General features: G+C 43.8%; 1 protein-coding gene across 1 annotated transcript; it reads right to left on the bottom strand.

Moving 5' to 3' along the window:
- Positions 1 to 1,172: 1,172 nt before the first annotated feature.
- Positions 1,173 to 19,775, bottom strand: LOC141085448 (trypsin-3-like). Its single transcript, XM_073570814.1, has 5 exons — positions 19,707 to 19,775; positions 18,731 to 18,893; positions 17,902 to 18,161; positions 8,335 to 8,471; positions 1,173 to 1,379 (listed from the first exon to the last, which is right to left on the bottom strand). Exons 1-5 carry the CDS (start codon positions 19,744 to 19,746, stop codon positions 1,230 to 1,232), a joined length of 750 nt encoding a protein of 249 aa, XP_073426915.1. The 5' UTR covers positions 19,747 to 19,775; the 3' UTR covers positions 1,173 to 1,229.
- Positions 19,776 to 25,595: the final 5,820 nt, after the last annotated feature.

Below are 25,595 nucleotides of genomic sequence, written 5' to 3'. Positions count from 1 at the left end.
TATGTTGCATGTAGTATATATGTAGTATGAATATAGCATGTATGTAGTATGTAGTATGAATGTAGCATGTATGTAGTATGCATGTTGTATGTATGTAGCATGTATGTAGCATGTAATTTTTTTTTTTTATTTTTTTTTTTACATTCAACACATTAGCCGGATGATGGGACTACTACTGTCCCATCATTGGCTAATGTGTCAATCACTGTCATGGTAGCAGGCATCGCCCGATGGGACTTGTAGTCCCATCGGACGATGCCTGCACAGACCCCCGAAGCCTGCACAGACCCCCGGCAGGCCGGCACAGCCCCCCGGAGCCTGCACAGCCCCCCGGCAGGCCGGCACAGCCCCCCGGCAGGCCGGCACAGCCCCCCGGAGCCTGCACAGCCCCCCGGCAGGCCGGCACAGCCCCCCTGCAGGCCGGCACAGCCCACCGGAGCCTGCACAGCCCCCCGGCAGGCCGGCACAGACCACCGGAGCCTGCACAGACCCCCTGGCAGGCCGGCACAGCCCCCCGAAAGGCCCGTACAGACCCCAGAGAGGCTGTACAAGGGAAAAACAGGATTTTTCTTATTCCGATACCGGAAGTCCCATAGACTTGAATGGGACTTCCGGTATCGGAATCGGCGATACCGATACTTTTTTTTAAGATCGGCCGATCCATTCCGATCCGATACTTTGAAATATCGGACGGTATCGCTCAACTCTAGTGATGGGAAATCTTAATACTTCAGACCTTATGGACAATTGTAGCATCCAACTTTAAGGGAACATTTTGGAGAAGGACCCTTTTGGGTCCCCATGACTGTGCCCAGTGCACAAGGTCCATACAAACATGGCTGGGGAAGTTTGATGGCAGAAGTTGACTGGCCGCACAAAGCACGGACCTCAACCCCATCCCAGAGCAGAGATTGTGAGCCCGGCCCCTCCCTAACATTAATGTCTGGCCTCACCAATTCTCAGAAAATAAAAGATTGCATTTGCTTCTACTCCCAAGAACAGGTGTTCCTATTTATTTCAGTTTTCTGTTCTATCACAGCTAAATAGTTTCTGGGTTGTGGTAAAAGTTGAATAAAATCCTTTGCTGAATGCACTTGTGGCCGAGAACGGCTCGGGTTTCAGTATTTGCTTAGAAGAGTCAATAACCACAATGAGAACAGTCACACATTGCGAAAACTTCTAATATCAGAGACTTTAATGCAGAGTAATATCTTGATCAACGCTCCTTGTTAATAGTTGTCAATAACATTCTTGATCCAGTCCAAATAGATGCAGACTTTGGTGTAGACCCCCGGATATCCAGTTTGTGCACAACCTTGCCCCCAGGATACCACTCCGTATATTTCTCCGTTGCAGACGAGAGGTCCACCGGAGTCGCCCTGCAAATCCATCAATGCGTCATAGTTAAATATAATAAATGTAATAAACACACAACTATATGTCCTCTAACTTGTCGCCCTAGGATCTTGAATATCTGCAACATCCATCTGTGACCATAATGCGGAATTGCAACAGAAGAAATACAGAAAGAAAGTTGTACCAGAAGATTTTATGTTAATCATGGAGTAGACACCTTAAAAGAGAGTCTGTCAGCAGAAAAAGACTGTTCAAACCAAGCTCAAGTGCTCAGTGCTTTCTGGGCATGGGTGAGAAGTTCAGTGCACCTTTCCACCTACTTGTTTTTCATCTATATCACCCTCTCCTGGCTGTCAATCATGGAACTAAAGGATGGAGATAGATGAAAAGCTTTAAACTCTTGGCTACACCAAGGGTGCATTGGGAATCTGTGCTTGGTTTGAACAGTCATTTTGTGCTGATCCGTTAATGGTAAGCCATATGGATGCTAGCGGATCTCTAGAAAGAGAGGTCACTTTCGCTATATTTTATAGATGATGGAAAGCTCCAAAATCACTAAAAGCAGGGGTGTCATAAAGATGGTCTTATGGGGGGGAGCAAAAAGGACCTGGGTCTAGGTCCGCACACATGGCAGAAGTGGTAGCACACATCTATAGTATGCTCAGACATCATGCCTGAGAGCAAAGAAGAACTGTTCACTTGGTAGGGGGAGATGAAGGTAATGCGACCACCACCATAAAATCCATCTCTGTAGTCTTCATCAGGATGGCCAAGCAGTCGTATTCATCACTGGGGACTGCCTGACTTTATGTTTTGGAGGGGGTAGATGACCAGATGCAGAGTTTGCTTATATGTTGCTGCCAACAAAAATAATGTAGTGAATTAAATCAAGTATCATAGTAAGAGGATCGGGGCAAATAGGAATCAAGCCCTAAAAGCTATGGTGGTTTGGAGTGCGTTGGTGTCAACACTTGAAGTAAGCATCATTTTGTTGTCCGTATGCATCTCTATGCATGTTTCCAAATTTAACGTTTCCGTTTATGTAATACTCTTGTAAACTAATTTTTAGTAATTTTCCTACATTTTCAGTCTTACAAATATTATTGTAATACCTTACATATCAATGATCATTATCCTTTTATTCATTATTGAGCTTTCCTTCACCATATTGTCCCTTCCCTTTCCCCAGTTATCCCTACCTTACTCCCCTTATAACTACCCTTCCCCCTTCCCACCTTTCTCGAATGTTTAAAAATGTTGATAAAAATTATTGGAAAGCCAAATGTAAAGTTTCCTGTAATTTGGCTAATTTCAGATCTCCTTAACATGTCTCGATATTTCACTTTAAAATCCCAACCTATTAAATAAAGACCCCCCAAATCTCCTCCTCCCTTAAACCCCAGTACAAACTCTGTATCATATAGGAATCACAATCACTTTTTATGTAAATTAGTGTTTTAATTCTTAGGAAAATCTGTAGAAAATGGGACTATAGCGTGATCTGCTATCTATGGCTATATAGGTTTTGTAAAGTGGAGCCAAGGGGATTCCAGTGCGGAAGCTTTAAAAAAATCTTGAAATACATTATTTCCTTACAAACTTCTGATATGAATTCCCAATTATTGTGATTGACAGGAGTCCCAGCAGTGAGAACAGGGCGGTCGTCAGTCATCATTCAGTGAACCCAAGCAAGTGCTTGAGCCTGTTGTACTTAAGGGAACCAAATGAGCCCAGATTTCCATTGGCAATATCTGTGGTACATGAATGTGCGCTTTGCATATATTGAGCTGAGTCAGCTCCGTGTACCGCAGGGTTGGTTATATTATACAGTTGGAAATGGTTTGGAGTAGCTGATTAATTCGCGAAACTCCGATCTAGCGTCTAGGTACCTGATGGCTAGACAGGAGCCTGAGAATCTCTTACTTTTTGGTGTCACCAGTACAGCTTTTAATTAGCCAATGCTGGCGTGATGCCATCTGTGCGTCATGTCTCACAGATGACGCGCACCAGACCTGTTAAGTTAAATGGGTCACATCATAGACTTCGGAAGGTAAGAGATTCGTAGGTCTCCTGGACTGGACTGGAGTTTTGCGAATCAATCCACTCATCTCTAGCTGGGAGGGGCTTTTACAGCGATATTGCTAGCGATATCGCTATGGGTAACGGGCCCTTTAGGAAGCAACACTGATTGTCAATCAATTTCACATGCTGTTGTGCAATTGGAATAGACAACAGATGGAAATTATTGGCAATTATCAAGACACCCTCAATAAAGGAGAGGTTCTGCAGGTGGGGACCACAGACCACTTCTTAGTATCAATGCTTTCTGGCTAATGTTTTAGTCACTTTTGAATGTTGGTTGTGCTTTCACACTCATGGTAGCATGAGACAGACTCTACAACCTACACAAGTGGCTCAGGTAGTGCAGCTCATCCAGCATGCCACAGCATGGCAATGCGAGCTGTGGCAAGAAGGTTTGCTGTGTCTGTCAGTGTAGTGTCCAGAGGCTGGAGGCGCTACCAGGAGACAGGCCAGTGCACCAGGAGGCATGGAGGGGGCCGTAGGAGGACAACAACCCAGCAGCAGGACCGCTACTTCCGCCTTTGTGCAAGGAGGAACAGGAGGAGCACTGCCAGAGCCCTGCAAAATGATCTCCAGCAGGCCACAATGTGCATGTGTCTGCACAAACGGTTAGAAACCGACTCCATGAGGATGGTCTGAGGGCCCGACGTCCACAGATTGGACATAAAAGTTTAAATCACTCCCCTTCTCCCAGTGGTTAAATAAAATCTAAAAAATACAAAAAATTAAACTAATAAAATATAATAATATCTATTACATATAGTGAATACTGAAACTGGAAAAAAAACTCCCAGAATCGATGTTTTTTAGTTAATTTGCCTCTCCGAAAATTGAATTGAATAAAAAGACAAGAGAAAGTTATATAGACCCCAAATTGGTAATGCTTAAAACTACAGCTCGTACTGCAAAATATAACTCTATCAATCGAAAAATAGGAAAAATTATAGTTCTTGGGAGGAAGGGTGGAAACATCAAAGCGAAGAGTCGTCCAGCGAGACTCTGTTACTCAAAGGTCCTGTTACCGGTCCTTAGTGAGACCCAAATGGTCAGACAATGAGCACGTTCTTTCCAATCCAGCACTGCATGATCTATTCCATATCGCTGGAATTAGTCAGTGTATATATTTTTGCACGTAGAGAATATCCTAATGCTAAAATTGAGCCTTTCATTATGACTCTGTCGGGTCGTGAACTCTGAACAGTAAAGTAACGTGACCACAGAACTTTACATATTAATGCAATGAGAAAAAGTTACAAAAGAAAATTCTCACGGCATGACCCAACTGATGATTGATATCATGTTGTGTTTAGGTGGTGGATGTGTCAGACGGTGTCATCGTAGCCCTGCATGGGAGAACAGCTTCTACATTACAGAAATGTTACTGCCCGCATCAGTTATTATTCCTGGTTCAAAACTACAAGTCACAACATGCCCTCATGGCCAAGTGCTAATTTTGCAACTTTTTGGTGACCAGTATTAATACTAATTCATGTTTGATCAACACTGTGTTGTTTCTTTTATTCCTCTCGGCGTTGTATGAAAATTTGACAATTGGGTAATCCATAGCATTAGCATGTATCTCCAGGGGCATAACTTTGATAGGTGGAAGGGTTGCAATCAACCCGAGCCCTGGAGCATAGTTGCCCCAAAAGGCCCGTTTGGCCCATGTGAAAATAACATTACTGTTAAAGACTATTACGGGCCCTGTTGTAGCTTTTGCATTGGAGCCCACAAGACTCAAGTTACCCACATTGTGACACTGCAGACATTGGTTGGGCAGTGTCGGACTGGGCAAGGAGAAGAATAGTACCACCCAGTTGAAGAGATGAGCAATTGACTTTACACTGTATCCAGTCCTCTATGGCAGTCAGTCTCCACTTCCAGAACCTGGGAACCTCGAACTGGTACATGTAGCGCTTAGTAGTCACCATGACGCATGTCATGATTGTGCGTGACACCCAGGTACAGACTGGGGCTGATATTCAGCCCTGGCATTTGAAATCACACAGTCCCATGCTGTCCCCATCCCCAAGCACCAGATGGGATATATTACTAATACTAGCTGAAGAGCCCGGTGCTGCCCGGGCATAGTAACTAACTGTGGTTAGTTTTAGCAAATTATAATTATCCTCCATCCCATAGTCCCGTGCCCATATACCCATCATACATAGCCACGATCCCATAGGCCCGTGCCCATATACCCATCATACATATCCTCCATCCCATAGTCGAATGCCCATATACCCATCACATATCCCCCATCTCATAGTCCCATGCCCATATACCCATCACACATCCTCCATCCCATAGTCCCATGCCCATATACCCATCACATATCCTCCTTCCCATAGTCCCATGCCCATATACCTATCATACATATCCTCCATCCCATAGTCCCGTGCCCATATACCCATCATACATATCCGCCATCCCATAGTCCCGTGCCCATATACCCGTCATACATATCCTCCATCCCATAGTCCAGTGCCCATATACCCATCACACATCCTCCATCCCATAGTCAACCATTATGACATCATAATGAACGGCGGGGCTTGCAACTTATGATGACATCAGGGTCGCCATGGCAACCATTATGACATCATAATGAGGGGCGGGGCTTGATACACACACACTTTTTCCCCATTATGTAGATAGGGGCAAAATTGTTTGGTGGATTGGAACGCGCGGGGTTAAAATTTCGCCTCACAACATAGCCTAGAACACTCTCGGGGTCCAGACGTGTGACTGTGCCAAATTTTGTGGCTGTAGCTGCGACGGTGCGAATGCGAATCCTGGACATACACACATACATACATACATACATACACACACACACTTGAGCTTTATATATTAGACTAGCTGAAGAGCCCGGCGCTGCCCGGGCATAGTAACTAACTGTGGTTAGCTATAGCAAATTATAATTATCCTCCATCCCATAGTCGAGTGCCCATATACCCATCACACATCCTCCATCCCAAAGTCCCATGCCCATATACCCATCATACATATTCGCCATCCCATAATCGAGTGCCCATATACCCATCACACATCCTTCATCTCATAGTCCCATGCCCATATACCCATCATACATATCCTCCATCCCATAGTCCCGTGCCCATATACCCATCATACATATCCGCCATCCCATAGTCCCATGCCCATATACCGGTCATATATATCCTCCATCCCATAGTCCAGTGCCCATATACCCATCACATATCCTCCATCCCATAGTCCCGTGCCCATATACCCGTCATACATATCCTCCATCCCATAGTCCAGTGCCCATATACCCATCACACATCCTCCATCCCATAGTCAACCATTATGACATCATAATGAGCGGCGGGGCTTGCAACCTATGATGACATCAGCGTCGCCATGGCAACCATTATGACATCATAATGAGGGGCGGGGCTTGATACGCACACACTTTTTCCCCATTATGTAGATAGGGCCAGAATTGTATTGTGAATTGGAACGCACAGGGTTAAAATTTTGCCTCACAACATAGCCTAGGACACTCTTGGGGTCCAGACGTGTGACTGTGCCAAATTTTGTGGCTGTAGCTGCGACGGTGCGGATGCCAATCCCGGACATACACACATACATACATACACACACACACACTTGAGCTTTATATATTAGATTACCCTGGATGGAGGAAAGCAAGATTTACTACAAGACCAATATTTCTAATGATACCTGTGGCCTATTGTGGTAAGTGACGGAGTCAGCAACTTTGAGTTCTGTCACAACTCTTAACAATATGGGTGTCTTGAGAACACCAATTCTGTTAACAATGTAGTAGACAAGGTGGCCACAATCAGACAGGCCCTTCTGGCATTTGCCAGAATTGCCAGATGGACAGTCTGGCCCTGGTGATACCTAATGACTAGTAAGTGGCAGAGGAACCAAGGATTCAGGCCCAAGGAAGCCAAGCACAGAAGCAATAGCCGGCCGTCAAATGGGAACCCAACTAGGCAGCCTAAATTGAGTTGCTCATCAGTAGTACCCAGTTGCCAATGTATCCATTTCCCAGGGTAATAACAGAGGAACATAAAGTTTAGAAAAAGGTGATTGTTATTTTATGGGAAACAATCACACTTAAGAGTTGGCTTCTTTTTATGTTTCAAGTTTTTTATGGCAGATAAGACTAGTTATTAATAAAACATATATATATACAGTATATATTGTACGATTTGTAAAACATCTAAGAGAAAAGTTAATTCCTCCAACTTCCCACGTAAAAAACATTGATAGCTGCAGAGGAATGTGCATCTAATGAGAAATATATGAGCAGGGAGATGCAGCTGCAGTTTTTACTCTGTGCCAAAGATTGGGAATAGCAAGGAAATAACATCTGATTGGCCCAGTTTAGGGTATGTTTCCACGGTCAGGAAACGCTGCGGATTGGATGCTACATACAGCCACAGTGTCCAATCCGCAGTGGCCAGATGATACAGCATAGTGGAGGGGATTTTATGAAATCCCATCTCCACTCTGCGTGCAGGGCCACCTCCGGCTTCCTTGCGTAACCCGACATTCGGTGCGTCTATATAGATCGCAGCATGTCTATTTATCTTGTGGAGACGCTCAGTCTCTGCAAGATAAATTTCACAGTCCAATGTATAGGATGTGGTGATTCCGCATGGTTCAATGAACACATCCGGAATCACCGCACGTACAAAAGCCGTCAGCGCTTTGGACGGAGCTGTGTCCAAAGTGCTGTCAATGCTGATCGTGGAAACATACCCTTAGCCATTACACCAGGAATTGTCCTTACAGCGAGAAAGCATAAAAAGAAGCTGTCATAAGTCCCCCCTTACTTTCCCTTCCCATAAGACTAGTCCCAATGAATGTAATGAGACACATCTTTCTGTCCATACTTACCTGACACGAGTCCTTTCCTCCCTCTAAGTAACCGGCGCAGAACATATTATTGGTGATTTTGTTTGGATAAGAAGATTTACAGCTTGAGGTGGAAAGAACAGGAACATCCAAACATTGTAAGCTATCTGGATACTGAACTGCAAAAAAAAAGAAAAATAAATAATTGTCAGAGTTAAAAATATTGTCATACATATTGATTTCTGCCTTTTTAATGTATTCCAAAATAGCTGGAGTTAAAAAATTAAAATTCATCACTTCTAAAAATTAGAAGAGGTGAAGGGGGCTGGCTGACTGGTTCATTTAAATAACTAAGCCATCCCTCCCTAGCAGAGAGAGAGAGAAGGGGGCTGGCTTAGCTACGGCATTGAGCCCGTCAGCCAGCCCACTTCTCTCTCTTTGCTAGCCTTGATAAAAAGAGGGATGACTTAGTTATTTAAATGGACCAGTCAGCAAGCCCCTTTACCTCATTTAATTTTTAGGCATGATATAATTTGGAGTTCCAGCAATTTTGGAACACATTAAACACCTAAAAAGTAGGAGATCAGAGATGTCCTTATGTTTCATCACTCTGCACCGTGTTTTCTCTCTGTTTCATGCAATGTGAATAAGTTCTTCAAATAGCTACAGTGGGGAAAAGTATTTAGTCTGCCGCCAATTGTGCAAGTTCTTCCACTTAAAAAGAGGAGAGAGGCCTGTTATTGACATCATAGCTAGACTACAACTATGAGAGTCAAAATGAGAAAACAAATCCAGAAAATCACCTTGTCTGATTTGGTAAGATTTATTTTTCAAACTATGGTGGAAAATAAGTATTTGGTCACCTAAAATCATGCAAGATTTCTGGCTCTCACAAACCTGTAACTTCTTCTTTAAGAGGCTCCTCTGTCCTCCACTCATTACCTGTAGTAATGGCACCTGTTTGAACTTGTTATCAGTATAAAAGACATCTGTCCACAACCTCAAACAGTCACACTCCAAACTCCACTATGGTAAAGACCAAAGAGCTGTCGAAGGACACCAGAAACAAAATTGTACCCTGCACCAGGCTGGGAAGACTGAATCTGCAATAGACAAGCCGCTTGGTGTGATGAAATCAACTGTGGGAGCAATAATAAGAAAATGGAAGACATACAAGACCACTGATAATCTCCCTTGATCTGGGGCTCCACGCAAGATCTCACCCCGTGGGGTCAAAATGATCACAAGAACATTGAGCAAAAATCCCAGAACCAGATGGGGGACCTAGTGAATGACCTGCATAGAGCTGGGAACACCGTAACAAAGGCTACCATCCGCCAGGGACTCAGATCCTACAGTGCCAAATGTGTCCCCCTGTTTAAGCTAGTACATGTCCAAGCACATCTGAAGTTTGCTAGAGAGCATTTGGATTATCCAGAAGAGTATTGGGAGAATGTCATATGGTCTGATGAAATCAAAGTAGAACTATTTGGTAGGAACAAAACTCATCATGTTTGGAGGAGACAGAATGCTGAGTTGCATCTATAGAACACCATACCTACTGTGAAGCATGGGCTGGCAACATCATGCTTTGGGGCTGTTTCTCTGCAAAGGGATCAGGACGATTGATCCGTGTACATGAAAGAATGAATGGGGCCATGTATCGTGAGATTTTGAGTGCAAACCTCCTTCCATCAGCAAGATCGATGAAGATGAAACTTGGATGGGTCTTTCAGCATGATATTGCTCCCAAGCACACCACCAGGGCAATGAAGGAGTGGCTTCGTAAGAAGCATATGAAGGTCTTGGAGTGGCCTAGTCAGTCTCCAGATCTCAACCCCATAGAAAACCTTTGGAGGTATTTGATAATCCATGTTGTCCAGTAACAGGCCCAAAACATCACTGCTCTAGAAGAGATCTGCATGGTGGAATGGGCCAACATACCACCAACAGTGTGTGCCAATCTTGTGAGACTTACAGAAAACGTTTGACCTCTGTCATTGCCAACACGGGATATATAACAAAATATTGAGATGAACTTTTGTTAATGGCCAAATACTTATTTTCCACCGTTATTTGCAAAATAAATCTTGCCAAATCAGACAAGGTGATTTTCTGGATTTGTTTTCTCATTTTGACTCTCATAGTTGTGGTCTACCTATGGTGTCAATTACAGGCCTCTGTCATCTTTTTAAGTGGGAGAACTTGCACAATTGGTGGCTGACTAAGGGTACCGTTACACTTAGCGATGCACCAGCGTTCCCGACAATGATATGACGCGGTCAGGATCGCTGGTGCATCGCTAAGTGGTCGCTAGTGAGCTGCCAAACAGGCAGATCTCACCAGCGACATAGCAGCGGTCGGCGGTCGCTACTTACCTGTCAGACGAGGCGATGAAGACGTTCTCCCGCCCGAGTCCACGCGTCGCTCATCGCCACAGCAGGAAGCCCAGCAGGAAGCTGACGACGAGAAACGGCCCAGGCCGTTCTCGCGCGATCAGTGATAACCAGCGGGGGAGCCGGTCAGAGGTAAGTATCACATGTAGCGATATCGCTAACAATATCGCTATAACGTCACAAAGCCAGTGACGTTATAGCAATATTGCTAGCGATATCGCTATGTGTAACGGGCCCTTAAATACTTTTTTCCCCACTGTACCAAAAGACTCACAAACTTTTCATAGAAATGCAAAACACAGCCCATCTTCTATATCAGTGGTACCTCCTTAAAGAATAAACAATATGTTTATTTTTTCATCCTCCTGATTTCCTGACTGCTGGGATGATACTCCTGATTGATTGACATATCTCGCGCTGTGTATGAGTCAGCCTTGCCTCTGCGGAATCAGATGCACAGCCTGGGTGGGACTGAAACTAAATAATATCAAATAGAAAAGTAAAGATTTGAGGCGAACGTGGCCAATTTTTAATAATAAGCACTGTAAATTGCAAAGTTGGCTGTTTTTTACAAATTCTTTGGAAATCTAACCATCTTTAAAACCTTTAAAATCGGTGAACAAACTAAGGCAGCAAAAAGCTTCAGAAGTTAGTATAAAATTAAATATTTCAGCTAATTACCTGAGGGACATCTCCATTTGTGACTATAGCTGTAACCAAAGATTTGGCATAAAGGGATTGTATGTTTGGAGACAGCCCCTTCCAAAATGCTGACAAAAGCATCTGGTCATCCCAGGTGCTGCTCTGGGAACTTTGGCCAAACAACTGATTTTGCTAAATCAGTGGGCAGTTAAAGGGAATCTGTCAGCACTTGTTTGCTGCATGATGTAGGGGCAGAGAGCCTGATTCCAGTGATGTATCACTTACTAGGCTGCTTGGTGAAGTTTTGATAGAATCCCTGATTTCTCTGCTGCAGATCCAGCAGTGTTCAGAATTCTGAGATGTGTATAACCCTGCCCACACCACAGATTGGCAACTTTCTGTGTACACTTTCAGCAAGCTGCAAATCAGTGGTGGGGACATGGTTACCCAGACTAGCTGGAATGCCTATCGCACAACACCTAGTCCTGCAGTGATAATCTTCTGCTGATAAAACACAGATTTTATTGAAACTACAACCAGCTGCTGAGCTAGGGGCACATACCTGGAATCAGGTGCTCTCCCCCTACATTATGCTTCTCTGACAAATTCCCTTTAATAATCTGCCCCTGCTTTAGACTTAAATCTAGTCTAGTGACCCAGTCCAGAGTGTGTCCGTTCCTTTAAGTAATCCTGGACTGTGAGTAGCTTCTGCACACTACAGCTCACTCTCTAACTACCCCTCTATGTGAGCTGTAATTCTCCATTTCTAGGCACCTCCATGTTAGATGCAATGCAGTTCTGATTTGCTGTGTTCTTTCGCCATCTAATGGTGAAAGTGTACAATGACTCATAATTATTGTTTTGTAATGATCTGAGATGTGAATTCAGTGTCCTATTGGCCAGCTCCTAGTCACATGGTCAATAGGAGGAGCTGTTTTCCAGGCAAGTCTAGAATGTTCTTTAGTCTGAGGTATGCCTTCAGGGAGAACAGAACACATGTGGAGACTGGATTCACCACAGTTTTTACATTCACCTATAAGTACTTGTGCACGTGCCGTGACACACTGTCGAGCTAACCCCGAGTACAGGTCTGTAACCTCTAATTGCTGCATCTACCTCCTTCTGCAAACTACCAAAAGACACTGTCCAGTGCTCTTAAAGCTCCAGACCCCAATCACATCTCAGCATCTAAGGGTCCCGTTGTACGGAAGGTGACCTGACGGACAGACTGACTGGTCTGATTTCAAAAGGGAAAACAGTTAGGAAAGTGTAGGTGACGTGCAGTACCTTGAACTGACATTAGAGGGCAGGGAGGAGTGTGAGCATAGGACTTGACATCAGCTTAGGGCTAAGAAACCGTTGGTCATGGGGGGCGGAGTTATAGGGAACTGGGAAAGCTATAAATTTGACAGGAGAGTTCCAGAAAGTTCTAGTCCCCAGGGGGAGCTCAAGTGACGAAGAGACTGTGACAGTTGCTGCACTGTGAGGAAAACCCAACCAGGGGGACTTAGGAGAGAGAAAGTCAGGAGAGTGGTCCTGACACGAAGTACCGCAGTATAGACGAGGCTCTGGGTGTGAGACACCGTATTGGACCGATGCTTGACCAGTAACATTACTGTTGGTGTATAGGCCTAAGGCAGCCACAGTGACGGAGCTGTCAGTGTGTCACTGAGTGTAAAAGGGGACGGTACCTAAAGATACGTCCCTGGAGAAAGTGTGTCACCCTGTGTTCTGTAACCAGAGAATTGTGAAGGAAAGTGCGGTGTGCTGTGAGGCCGTCTGGCGGACGGCAAAGGAAAGAATAAACTTGGACCTCTTGCACCCGAAACTTGCCTCCAGCTTGTGTCTGTACGTCTCTGCGCGGTATCCAGAGGGACCACTCCCCAGCCCGGCCCACCGACCCTACACCGTCACACCAAACGATGCACCAGCGATCCCGACAACGATACGACCTGGTCAGGATCGCTGGTGCATCGCTACATGATCGCTGGTGAGCTGCCAAACAGGCAGATCTCACCAGTGATCAGGACCAGCAAGGATGCTGGTATCCAAGGTAAATATTGGGTAACTAAGCATGGGTGTCACTTAGTTACCCGCTATATACCTTGGATACCAGCGTGCTCGCGCTGGGAGCTGGTATCCAAGGTAAATATCAGGTAACTAAGCGTGCGGCACTTAGTTACCCACTGTTTACCTTGGATACCAGCTCCCAGCGCGAGCACGCTGGTATCCAAGGTACACAGTGGGTAACTAAGAGACGTACGCGCTTTGTTATCCAATATTTACCTTGGATACCAGTTCCCAGCGTCTGCTTACAGCGCTGGGAGTTCGCTGATCATTGGTCTCCCACTGCCACACGCAGCGATGCGTCCTGGCCAGCAGGAGACCAACGATCAAAAAATGGCCCAGGACATTAGAGCACGATCAGCGATACCCGGCGGGGGGGGGGCGGTCACTGATAGGTGTCACACACAGCGAGATCGCTAGCGAGATCGCTGATGCGTCACAAAATCAGCAATCTCGCTAGCGATCTCACTACGTGTGACAGGCCCCTAAGTGTGAACTGTAATTGCTGTGGACTACCCATGAGAGACTGTTCCTTATTTGTTCCAAGTTATAATTCCCGTTCCTGCTGAAGTAAATGCAACTGTTATCCCCGAGACCGGTGTGTGTCATAATTCCTTCGGCTGCGGACACAGTGTGGGGGTGGATAGCAGGGAACGTTTGGCCTGGTCATTACAATAGTATTACATGACATCCATTCGAGTGACTGGTCATCCATGTATATGAGCATGGATCAAGTTCACCAGAACATTGTCCAAGCACCAAAGGCAGTTGTTAGAGATCCCCCCTATACATACAATGCTTACAGGACATATGAACAGGGGATAGTTTCACAATTCAACGTCTTTTAGAGATATTGATAGGTTTCAAAGGGAAATCCTTATTACAATATTCAGGTTATTATGATTCTATTCTTACTGGTGGAACATTTTTGGTTTGTCTTGAAGTTTAAAAAGATGTCCTCTGTAAACTAAGAACGAATGTACTGCATCACCACCACAGGAGTAATGTAGCATTACACAATAATGAATAATGGGTTGTCCATATTAGACCAGTCTGGACCTTCAGAATAAGAGATGTACCTAAATAAGAGAACTGATGGACTGATCCCCTTCCAATCACTCAAAGTGGAAAGCCATATTAAAATGTCCTCCTAGACTACATACTATAGATCTGTAGAACTTTGCTTTTTTTAGGGATCAAACTTACGGTAGTTTTGAAGCCATAAATAGTCAATTATGAGGAACCCCTATAAGGTAAGCACAATACACCCATAGAACGAAAAATGATTGGCTAAAGCTATGACAACCTCATAAATGAACCAAGGGCATCATCTACTCTAGCTTTTCCATAGCTGATGGTCGCACCAAGTCTTGTGGCCTTGTCAAACAAACCCCATGTCTACTATTTTTCAAGAACGTGAATAAAAGTAAATCTACATCTCCTGCCTGAAATTCTAATGTCAAACCAGTTTCTTTATGAGCAATGAAATCAACAACACTCAAAAATTGTGACTCGTCAGCTCGAGTTGGGTTAAACTACCATGTGTGTGTTTTTCTTGTGGTTGACAAAACCTACAGATTTTGGGAAGCCTATTGAATGTACAGTACATACTCATTAATCTTAGAGGTGTTCGAGCACCACAAAACATTTGTAGTAGACATTTTAAAACCATGTTGACTAATGCTTACAACCCTCACAAATAAAACACACCCTGCCTCCAATTGCAAACTAAGTTTGTTAGCAAAAAGTACAAAGCTTCTGTTGAAGAAGAACAATTTATATATCTCAACAATTAATATATCAAGTGGTTTCTCCAAATTCTACACAAATCACTACTTTTCCTGAATACTGCAGTCTCAGAATTATTCACCTCTTCATGACAAATCTCTTTAGTACATCTTCTCTGGCTGTTATGACCCACTGAAAAAATGATGCATCACCAGACACCAGCTTCTGCAAGCATTCCTGAGGAATCTTACCCCAAAATCTCATGAGCCTTCAAGTCACTCATATTCTTGGGTTAGCGTTTACTGCAACATCTTTATTCGAATCCCACCAATTTCATATTGGGTTTGAATCAGGCGACTGTGACAGCCAAGTCAGAATCTTCCAGAAATTTTTTTAAACCAAGCCTTGCTAGACTTTGAGGTAAGCTTGAAATCATTGTCATGTTGAATGGTCCAACGATGTCCAAGCTTCAGCTTCTTCTTAGAAGGAATGACATTTTGTCCTGAGATTTCCTGACACTTGTTGAATTCATCGTGTTCTCCATGTGCTGCATGCTTCCAGTGCCAGAGTAAGCAAAGCAGACCCAGAGCTTGACCAGCCACTGCGGTGCTTCACTGTAGGCATCACAGAGTCTCCACCATGCTTCACTAAAGGCATCACCAAGCCCATATCTGCATTACTAGAGCTCCCACCCTGACATTTCTTGTTTTTTGAGCCAGCAGAGGTGATGTGTTGGAGACATGACATGGAGTCCTCCAGCATTTATTATGCACCTTACTGTGCAAACTGAAACCTCAGTGCCTGTTGCCATAAAATCTTGCTGCAAGTCTTTTACAGTTACTTGGGTTTTGTTTCACTACCGGCAACCTCAGGAAGCTGGTGGCTGTCTGTGACAGCTTCTGACACATCCAGATAATTTTGTCAATGTTCCTGTGACTTTGAACTTGTGAACGCTGCATTCATCTGTTTCTCTAGAAACATGTCTTGTACTTTTTTGCATCCTTTTCCTAGTTTGTACAAGGCAATGATCATTTCTCTTAACTTTTTGGCCCTCTCTCTTGACTTAGCCGTATGTCTAACATGCAGTCAAATGTCAAATCAACAAACACCCCTCTTGCTAGTCCAAGGATTTAATTTGTTTTATTATAAGCAAACCTGATGCCACTTAAATGAAACCATTGATAAGTTGCATCCGGTGACCTTGACATAACACATGATTTGCAAATTAGTAATCGTATGAAGGATTCTATCATAAGGCTGAATAATTTTTAAAAATTACATTTTGTGAATTTGGAGAAAAAATGTAATATATTTGTTACACTGAGCTATTTAAGCTGTTTTTGTTTGTTTTTTGCTTGTTTTTTTATTTTTGCTTTCAGCAGAAAACTTGCACATTTTTCTAAAAAGTCTAATTTGCAGTAGGCAGTGAATACTTTTGATAGCAACTGTAGAGAACTACAGTTTAAACATTATACTTCATTGCCCCAGTAGGACAACCTCTTTTCTAGAGGAAGCCATCTTAACAATCATCTGATAATCGTAGAGTAAACTTAAGGGGGCTTTACACATAGCGATATCGCTAGCAATATCGTTAAAGCTTCACCGATTTTGTGACGCAGCCGCGATATTGCTAGTGATATCGCTATGTGTGATACTTACCTCCGACCGGCTCCCCCCGCTGTCTGTTGCTGATCGCGCGAGATCAGCCGGGTCCATTTCTCGTCGGGCGCTTCCTGCTGGGCTTCCTGCTGTGGCGACGAGCGACGCGTGGACGCGGGCGGGAGGACATCTTGATCGGCACGTCTGAAAGGTGAATACGACCACCGAGCATCGCTACATCGCTAGTGAGATCTGCCTGTTTGGCAGCTCACTAGCGACCATTTAGCGATGCACCAGTGATCCTGACCGGGTCGTATCGTGGTTGGGATCGCTGGTGCATCGCTAAATGTAAATGGGCCTTTAGTGAGCAAGTGTTATTGACAAAAAAGATTAACACATCTCTTCTGTCTTGGCCATTACATGGCACCCATTAAATATTGAATGGACCAACCTAAGTTTGCTAGAATCTAGAAGACATAAGTTCCGAAGGATGATCTACCCTCTGGTAGACATATATCCCGAAGGATGATTTTTCCTCTAGTAGACGTAATTCCCAAAGAATGATTCACCCTCTAGTAGAAGTAAGTTCCAAAGGATGAATCTTCTTCTAGTAGACGTTATTCCCGAAGACTGATTCACCATCTAGTAGAAGTAAGTCCCAAAGGATGATTCAGCCTCTAGTAGAAGAAACTCCCGAAGGATGATTCACCCTCTAGTAAACACAAATTCTGAAGGATGATCCACCCTCTAGTAGACGTAATTCTCAAAGGATGATTAGCCCTGTAGAAGAAGTAAGTCCTGAAGAATGATTCAACCTCTAGTAGAAGTAAGTCCCGAAGGATATTTCATCTTCTAGTAAACGTAAGTTCCAAAAGATGATCTACCCTCTTGAAGACGTAATTTCCAAAGGATGATTCACCCTGTAGTAGAAGTAAATCCCAAAGGCTGATTCACCCTCTAGTAGACGTAAGTCCCGAAGGATGATCTACCCTCTAGTAGACGTAAGTCCTGAAGGATGATTGACCTTCTATCACATTTAATTACCAAAGTAGGTTGCATATAGACAGGTTGTCCAGATTGTAATTGTGCAACCTTGTCTTGTAAAAAAAAAAAGGCAACTTAATTCTTAACAATAAGATACAATCCTAAAAAGAGATGGACATTATAGAAAACTCACCACCAGATGTCTTCAGATTTCCCCAGCCGGACACCAGGCACCAGCTTCCCTCAGTGGGACAACTACTGGCAATGGGGATAGGTTGGACATATTGGTTAAACTGTGCCGGCTCAGCTAGTTTGACCATCATGAAATCATGATCTATGTAATACTCATTGTAGTGGAAGTACTGATAAGCCTTCTCCACCTGGATGTGCTGCTCACTACGCTCTTCCTTTGTTGTATCGTGTTCTCCAAGATGAGCAATTAAAGTCTTGGGTCTACAGAAACAGTAAAACATCAAGTAACATCAAGGTTTTACTTTTGTAAGAAATATTGCATTTTCCTGCAAAAATCACTTTTTTATGACTAAAAAAAGAGATGGTAAAAACAAATGGGATAGAAACCCATTGGTAAAAATCTGAGGTATAAAGATCACCATAAATAAAACAATGCCAGGATTGATGTTTTTTATTTATCCAACTACCCAAGAAAAACAGAAGGAAGCCATATGTAGCTTAAAATCGTGCAAAAAAAAGTTGCATCTCGTCCTGCAAAACACGAGACCTCAAACAGCTTTGTCGACAGAAAAATAAAAACGTTTTGGATCTTGGAAAGGCTCAAAATAATAGATAAAAGTTACTCAATTCATTATATGTAACCCAAAATGGGGATATAAAAATACAATTTGCTCTCATTCGGCAGGGCCAAGGGAAAAATAGAAAGGTTGAAAAACAAAATTGTTGCGATCAACGCAAAAACTGATTGTTTTTGTAAGGAGTAAAGAATGGAAAAGAACTTAAGTAAAGAGGGATGCTTTAACTTTATATTCTATATCTCCATTGCTTACTGCTTGTAGCAATGAGCTGCTGAGATGATCCATCGTGCGGTGATTAGGGATCCTCCACACCAGCGGTTTCCATTGTAGGTGAAATAAACTTGCCATGGCTGAGAATGGCGAGGACATTCATATCCATTAATGATCTTATCATCATCATCCAGAGGAGCAGCCACTGAAAAAAAAATTGTTTTATGGTAAATTCATATTTAGAGCTCTTATACATGGCCATATTATCGCTTAATTGTGTACAGAGCCAAATTTGGGCACTTTGACATGGATTTAAATAGTAAGTCAAGAACCCTCATCAGGTCTAAAGCCTCATAATTCACTTTCCTTCTAGGTCAAAGCAAGACAATCTGCCAACTCACTGTGAGTTCAGATTACAGCTGCCTATTGAAGTCTATGTAGAGGGGAGAAAGAGATCAGAGTGAGGGAGAGAGGCGCACACGCACAGACACAGGTTTTTTTGTGTTTATCTCACCTAAGAGTTGGCATCACAGCTACACCGCTCAGTACTGCTGTGTAATATCTTCCTTTCTGTTACTGCTGTTTCTAAAGATGTGCTACATACAGACAAGGGAGCAGTCTATGAAGAGGAGAAGAAAGTGAGAGGCATAGCCACAATGTTGTGCTGCAGCTTTCTTGTGTTTTTTGTCACCCTGGATTCACAGCAATAATGCTCAATAATGCTGTATACTTTCCTCTATACTGCTGCTGCCTTTGAACATATGCTAAATAAAGACAGGATAGCAGGAAATCCTCCTGTCTGTATGTGCTGTGTATGGGAAACATAGCAGCTATTCGACACCCACTAGCTCACAGTCATTTGAAAATTAGAGATTGAACCTGTAGAGAGGAAAACTGATGAAAAATGAGGTTATATAGTAGTTAGAAATAGTGCTATTCCTCATATGCACTCAGGACCGCTAAATCTAAAATGATAGGTATGCTTTAAGAAAGGCATTCAGATATCTATGGTTGTTACCTGCTACCCCCAGGAACATCAACACCCAGAGAGAACGCATATTGAGCTGATCTTAGCTCTGCCTTGATGTGATGATAAAGTATTGAGGTCAGATGTGTGAATCCTTTATAGGATCGTTAGAACTCAACATCTTGTAACTTCACATGGCTCATCTCCAGACACCTGCAAATTCCCATATTAACTCCCAACACCACGCAGGGAGCAATCACTAGGACCCATATCTTTAACCATGAAAATTGTTTGTACTTGTATTTGGCTCAATGAATCATAATTACTATATTTAGGCTTAGAAGAGCCTTAAAGTAAAAAACATACTGAAAATATAATAAACACTCATACAATAATAATTGTAAAGTTCAAAAATAGACCATAGAAAAATGTACAAAATCTTAAGTTTCTAAGCAGCGCTATACGTATTTTAAAACGAAGACATCAAGATACTGGATACATTTTCATAAAAGCTTTGTCCTCCTTTGTGAACATTTATTCTTTTTTATTTAGTTGCATGGATTTGAAGCTAAACATTATTTTTGCATTTGGGCTTCACAACAAATTTTGCACTATTTTGCTTTTACAGGCTCGTTGTTTCCCTGCACATTTAACTTTTATGTGATCTGTGGTCATTAATCAGATGAGAGTAGATAAAAAAAATGGGTAAATCATTTACAAACTCTCCCATCATTTAATCTGACTGAGCTCGCTGACGGATTGTCAGTTGAAGGGTACCTGTCAGCAAGTTTTTGCTATATCATCTGATAGCCACATAATGTAAGGGCAGAATGTCTGATTCCAGCAATGTGTCACTTGCTCAGCAGATTTCTGTAGTTTCAATGCAATAAGTGTTTTATCAGCAGGAGATTATCTCTGTAGGACTAGCGTCACGTGCAGGCCAGTCCAGCTAATCTGTGTGACCCAACCCCCACCACTGATTGGCAGCTTGCTGACAATGTACACAGGAAGCTGGCACTCAGGGTGTGGGCGGGGTTATATATGACTCCACATTCTGACTACTGCTATGTCTACAGCAGAGAAAACAGTAATCTTATCACAACTGCAGCAATCAGTTCAGTAAGTGATACTATTGTGCACCTGTTTCAGATCCAGGTTATTCTCTCCTCACTCTGGTCTGCTAAATTTTCTGGTCACTTGGCCTTTGCAGATGGCCTAATATGCTCCCATGTGATTGTCTACTTAGACCCATGTAAGGTCTACAAAGTCACACATCTGTTTCTTGGGATTAAGACTTTAAGTGTTCCTGAGTCTTAGGCATCTGCAGCTTCCAGTACCTGTGTTTCCTATCCACGGTCTCCAGGATGTCTCCTGTATAACTACAGCTCCCAGTACCTCTGCTACCTGCTTCCCTGACTTCTGTTTGCACGCAATCTATGTGTGGTCTGCAGGATGTATCCTGTCTGACTTCGGCTTACAGTTCCATCTCCATGACATCTCCTGTCTGACTGTGGTTTCCAGTATCTCTGCTGCCTACTTCTCGGTATTCTGTCTTCCTACGGTTTCCAGGACCTCTGCTACCTATCCATGGTCTCGAGGATGTCTCATATCTGACTGTGGCTTAAAATATCTCTGCTAGCTACTTCCAAGACATCTGACTGCCTGCGACTCCCAGTACCTCTACCATCTATCCATGGTCTCCAGGATGTATCCTGTCTGACCGCTGCTTTCAGTCCCTTTGCTAGCTGCTTCCTGGTTTTCTGTCTGCTTGTGGCTTCCAGTATCTTTGCTTTCTGTCTTCCATCCCCAAGACATCTCCTGTCTGACTGCAGTTTCCAAGTACCTTTGCTGTCTGCTGTCTCCAGGACCTCTGTTACCTGTCTGTGGTCACCAGGACCTTTGCTACTACTTTGTAGTCTCCATGACCTCTGCTACCTGTCTCCTTGCGTGCCTCGACTGCCTTCTGCACGAACGTCCATGGCTTGTGTGCCAATCCACACCTTAGGCTTCGAGGATTCATCTCATCTAGTGAGCCTAACAGACACATCCCTGAAATCAAGGTATCTCCCCCTCTACATCCTGTTACTCTCTGATTCCATAGCAAAACCTACTGACAAATTCCCTTTGAATCATTCCGCAGCCAGCAATAGACAGTGTTTATAGAAGGCAAATGATGACTCATTTTTAATGAAGCCCAACAACATAAATATTTAATTGCCCCAAATGCATGAATTTAAGTAAAAATAAAGTCAATAAAAAGACAACTCCCTAATGTTGTTGACTGTGGTTTGTAGAAGATACCAAAAAGCATTTTTGCACAGCTATGGGCACGATAACTATAGTGTGCACCACCTTGGTCTTACTTATATAATTCTAGAGGTCACCAAAACTTTTTAGGCTTTCTGTATAAGGATATGACTGCATAAACAAGATGGTAGGTGTGCAGACTTCTTGTTTAGACGTTCTCCTTGCAATGTGAGTGATTGTGATAAGTGCATAATCGTTACCATCATTAAAGATTCTCCAGAACTGGAAACAACTCTTGGGAAATGATAATATAACTGGAATCTGTATGGATGGAGGTGATGGTCAAAGTGTAGATCGTGACAATACTTTCAATGTTGTCCATACCGTTGCAATCAAAATTTTTAAACCCCCATAGCAAATTCGGGTTATTAATAAGAAGTACACAATTTTTCCTGTTTACAATAAATCAAACAAAGTAATTTGCTAACTATTAAAACAAAATATTTTTACTGACTACGGCAATCATTCCGCTCCCTGAATATGACGCGCCCACCAGGGCCGTGGGGTACCCGGAATCGGACCAGACAGTTCTATAGGGGACGTCACGAGGACGTGATCCGCTTCCGTGGCCCTGGCCATGTCATAAAATAGAGGATAGTTATATAGTGTTTAATCGTGATGCCACCCATGGTGTTCGGCAATGGGTGGCCGACGCTGCGGTTTTGGTCCACTGGGGCTGATGGTGACGCAGCAAAGATGGCTCAGCTCCTCGCGGGTAGAGCGGGGCCCCAGGGCTAATATATTTGATTGTTCAGATGGTGGTGAACGTTGGGGTGCAGAGAATAAATGAAGGACACAGAGAGGTGCAGTTTTCTTTACCTTTTACTTGAAAGTAGATGCAATCTGGGGTACCAATTACAGATGACGGATTGAGTCCGGCTCGCCTGGAGGCATCCAGGGGATCCACCCTGCCCTGGGCTCTTGGACTGCTTCCATGCCTTCAGGTGTTCAGTGTGGCCAGGGAGTTTGCAGTGCCCTGCCCTCCAGATTCAGCTGTCAGGGCATACAGCACCCGCCCAGCCAAGGACTCTGGCATCCCTTTTTATCAGCGCACTGCTCTGGGGTCAGCTATATGCAATTTTAGTTCCCCAGAGCCCTTGTCTCTGCTCCTGTCCCATCCCTCTCCACAGACCAACTGACAACTCTCCTCCCTCACTGTCCTGTCACGAGCTTCAGCTGGCTCCCGTTTCCATGACAACTCTCCTGTTTACTCTCTCAGCTGGCTTCTTCCTGACTCACTAACCCCACCTGCTGTCTAGAATTTATAAGGAAGCTCCCCTTTCTGGCCTGGAGCAGGAATTGACATGTACACTGTGTTACCTGCTCTTCACCCATAACCCTCTCAATGAGGTATGGGCCACGCATCAAGGTGCTTTCCTTAAAGACTTACTCCAGTGCTTCGTGACTTTCTATTCAAACTTTGTGCCCCCAAAGCTCCCGTTCACAGTTAGCTACGATGGCTGCAGCACTTCCCAAACTACAGCTTTATCGTTTTTTATTTCTGGAGATATGCCACATATTTGTGCTTTTAAACGTATGGGGGAGTTAGGAGAGATAGCAGAACAATTGTTTATCTGCCTAATTGTCAGGGACTAGAGACGAGCAAATATAGTCTGGAGGAAATTAATTCTTCTTGAATTTTGCAAAAATCTGTATTCTATGGAATACAGATTTTTTGCAATTTGCCCCATGCAAATTCAGAAAAATGTCGGCCCTCTGCTGTCACTATTTTGCTGAACCATATAGATCCATAAAAACTATTAAAAAAATAAAATACGGTAGTACTCTCATCACCGCTCACCTGTATCGGCATCATTGCAGCCTGTAATCTTTTCCACTGTATTACGCCCCCTGGTGGTGCACGTGGATTTGTGCACCCACTGTGCTACAGAACTGGGCCTGCCTAGAAAGGGGTGTAGCTAAGCTGCTACCAGGTGTTCACTGGAGCTCCTGATGGTGGAGACAGACTGGGCTGCAGGTAGTCAACATGTACCACTCCTGGGCAGATCCTGGTACTGCAGCTGCTGAGGTTCGCTGACACAGGTTTGGGCTATGTTCAGACACACTGGTCTAGGATAATGGAACAGGACTGGCCACTCCAGGACCATGGGATAACGTTCAGGCCATGACCGCACTGGGACCAGGGGATGAGGTTCAGGCCACTGGCCACACCGGGAACAGTGATGATTCGGGTACAGGACACTGGCCACATCGGGACTACAGGACCTCACAACTGCACTGGTAGAACATTAATTCCATTAGTTCCACTATTACTCCCCAGCAACATGCCCGCTGTCTTGGGGTCATACTTGATTCCGAGCTTTCCTTTGCCCCCCACATTCGATCACTGGCTCGCTCTTGTCATCTGCACCTCAAAAACATTTCTAGAATTCGACCTTTTCTTACTTTTGACTCTGCAAAAACTCTTACTGTTTCTCTTATTCATTCTCGTCTCGACTATTGTAACTCTCTTCTAATTGGTCTCCCTCTTACCAAACTTTCCCCCCTCCAATCTGTCTTGAATACTGTAGCCAGGATCATATTCCTCACCAATCGTTACACCAATGCCTCTACCTTGTGCCAGTCATTACACTGGCTACCCATCCACTCCAGAATTCAGTATAAACTTATTACCCTCACCCACAAAGCCCTCCATGGCTCAGCACCACCCTACATCTCCTCCCTTGTTTCAGTATACCACCCTACCCGTGCCCTCCATTCTGCTGATGACCTGAAGTTAGCATCCTCAATAATCAGAACCTCCCACTCCCGTCTCCAAGATTTTACACGTGCTGCGCCAATTCTTTGGAATGCACTTCCCAGGTCAATACGATTAGTCCCCAATCCCCACAATTTTAAGCATGCCCTGAAAACGCATTTATTCAGACTGGCCTATCGCCTCAACACATTAACCTAATCTATCCCTGTGTGGCACAACCAAAAGTTTTACCATAACCAGATTTCCCGCATCATGTTCCCACATGCTTTATGCATCCATTAGCCCTCTGTGTCTGTACTGTTACACACATAACATTATGGTTGGTCCATGCAATCAGGGCAACTGTTACCACCCACCTTTCGTGTTTCCCCTTTTTTCCTCATAGATTGTAAGCTTGCGAGCAGGGCCCTCATTCCTCTTGGTATTTGTTATAATCTATGTGATTATTGTTATGCTGTAATGTCTATTGTCTGTACAAATCCCCTCTGAAATGTAAAGTGCTGCTCAATATGTCGGCGCTATAGAAATAAAATTTATTATTATTATTATTAATAATTACCTATTCACTGAACTTGTTGCTTGGAAACTTCCTAAGGGAGAGTCTTCTATACAGGATGATTCCTAGCCATTGGTTGTGAGCCATCTTGCAGGGGTACACATTATATTAAATGCCTCTCAGCTACAGGCTGAGAGCATTTAGCAAAATGAGTGTGCTGCCCCTTTAAGAGCAGGGGAGCATGCTCATGTGTGCACTAGGCACACCACCGGCAGCTGCGGCATGAACACTAACAGGAAGCAAGAAGCACTCCGGCAACCACACCAAGGGCAGGGGCGGTGAGCAAGTCGGCATCCCTGTATGGAGGGAGAAGGGGACACTATGCAGGGACGCCGTGAATAGCGCTACACTCTGCTCC

Source organism: Dendrobates tinctorius, unplaced genomic scaffold, assembly GCF_039654945.1.
Source record: "Dendrobates tinctorius isolate UK_male_01 unplaced genomic scaffold, ASM3965494v1 ptg000028l, whole genome shotgun sequence".
Classification (NCBI taxonomy): Eukaryota; Metazoa; Chordata; class Amphibia; order Anura; family Dendrobatidae; genus Dendrobates; species Dendrobates tinctorius.
This window is presented reverse-complemented; position numbering and strand designations above follow the sequence as displayed.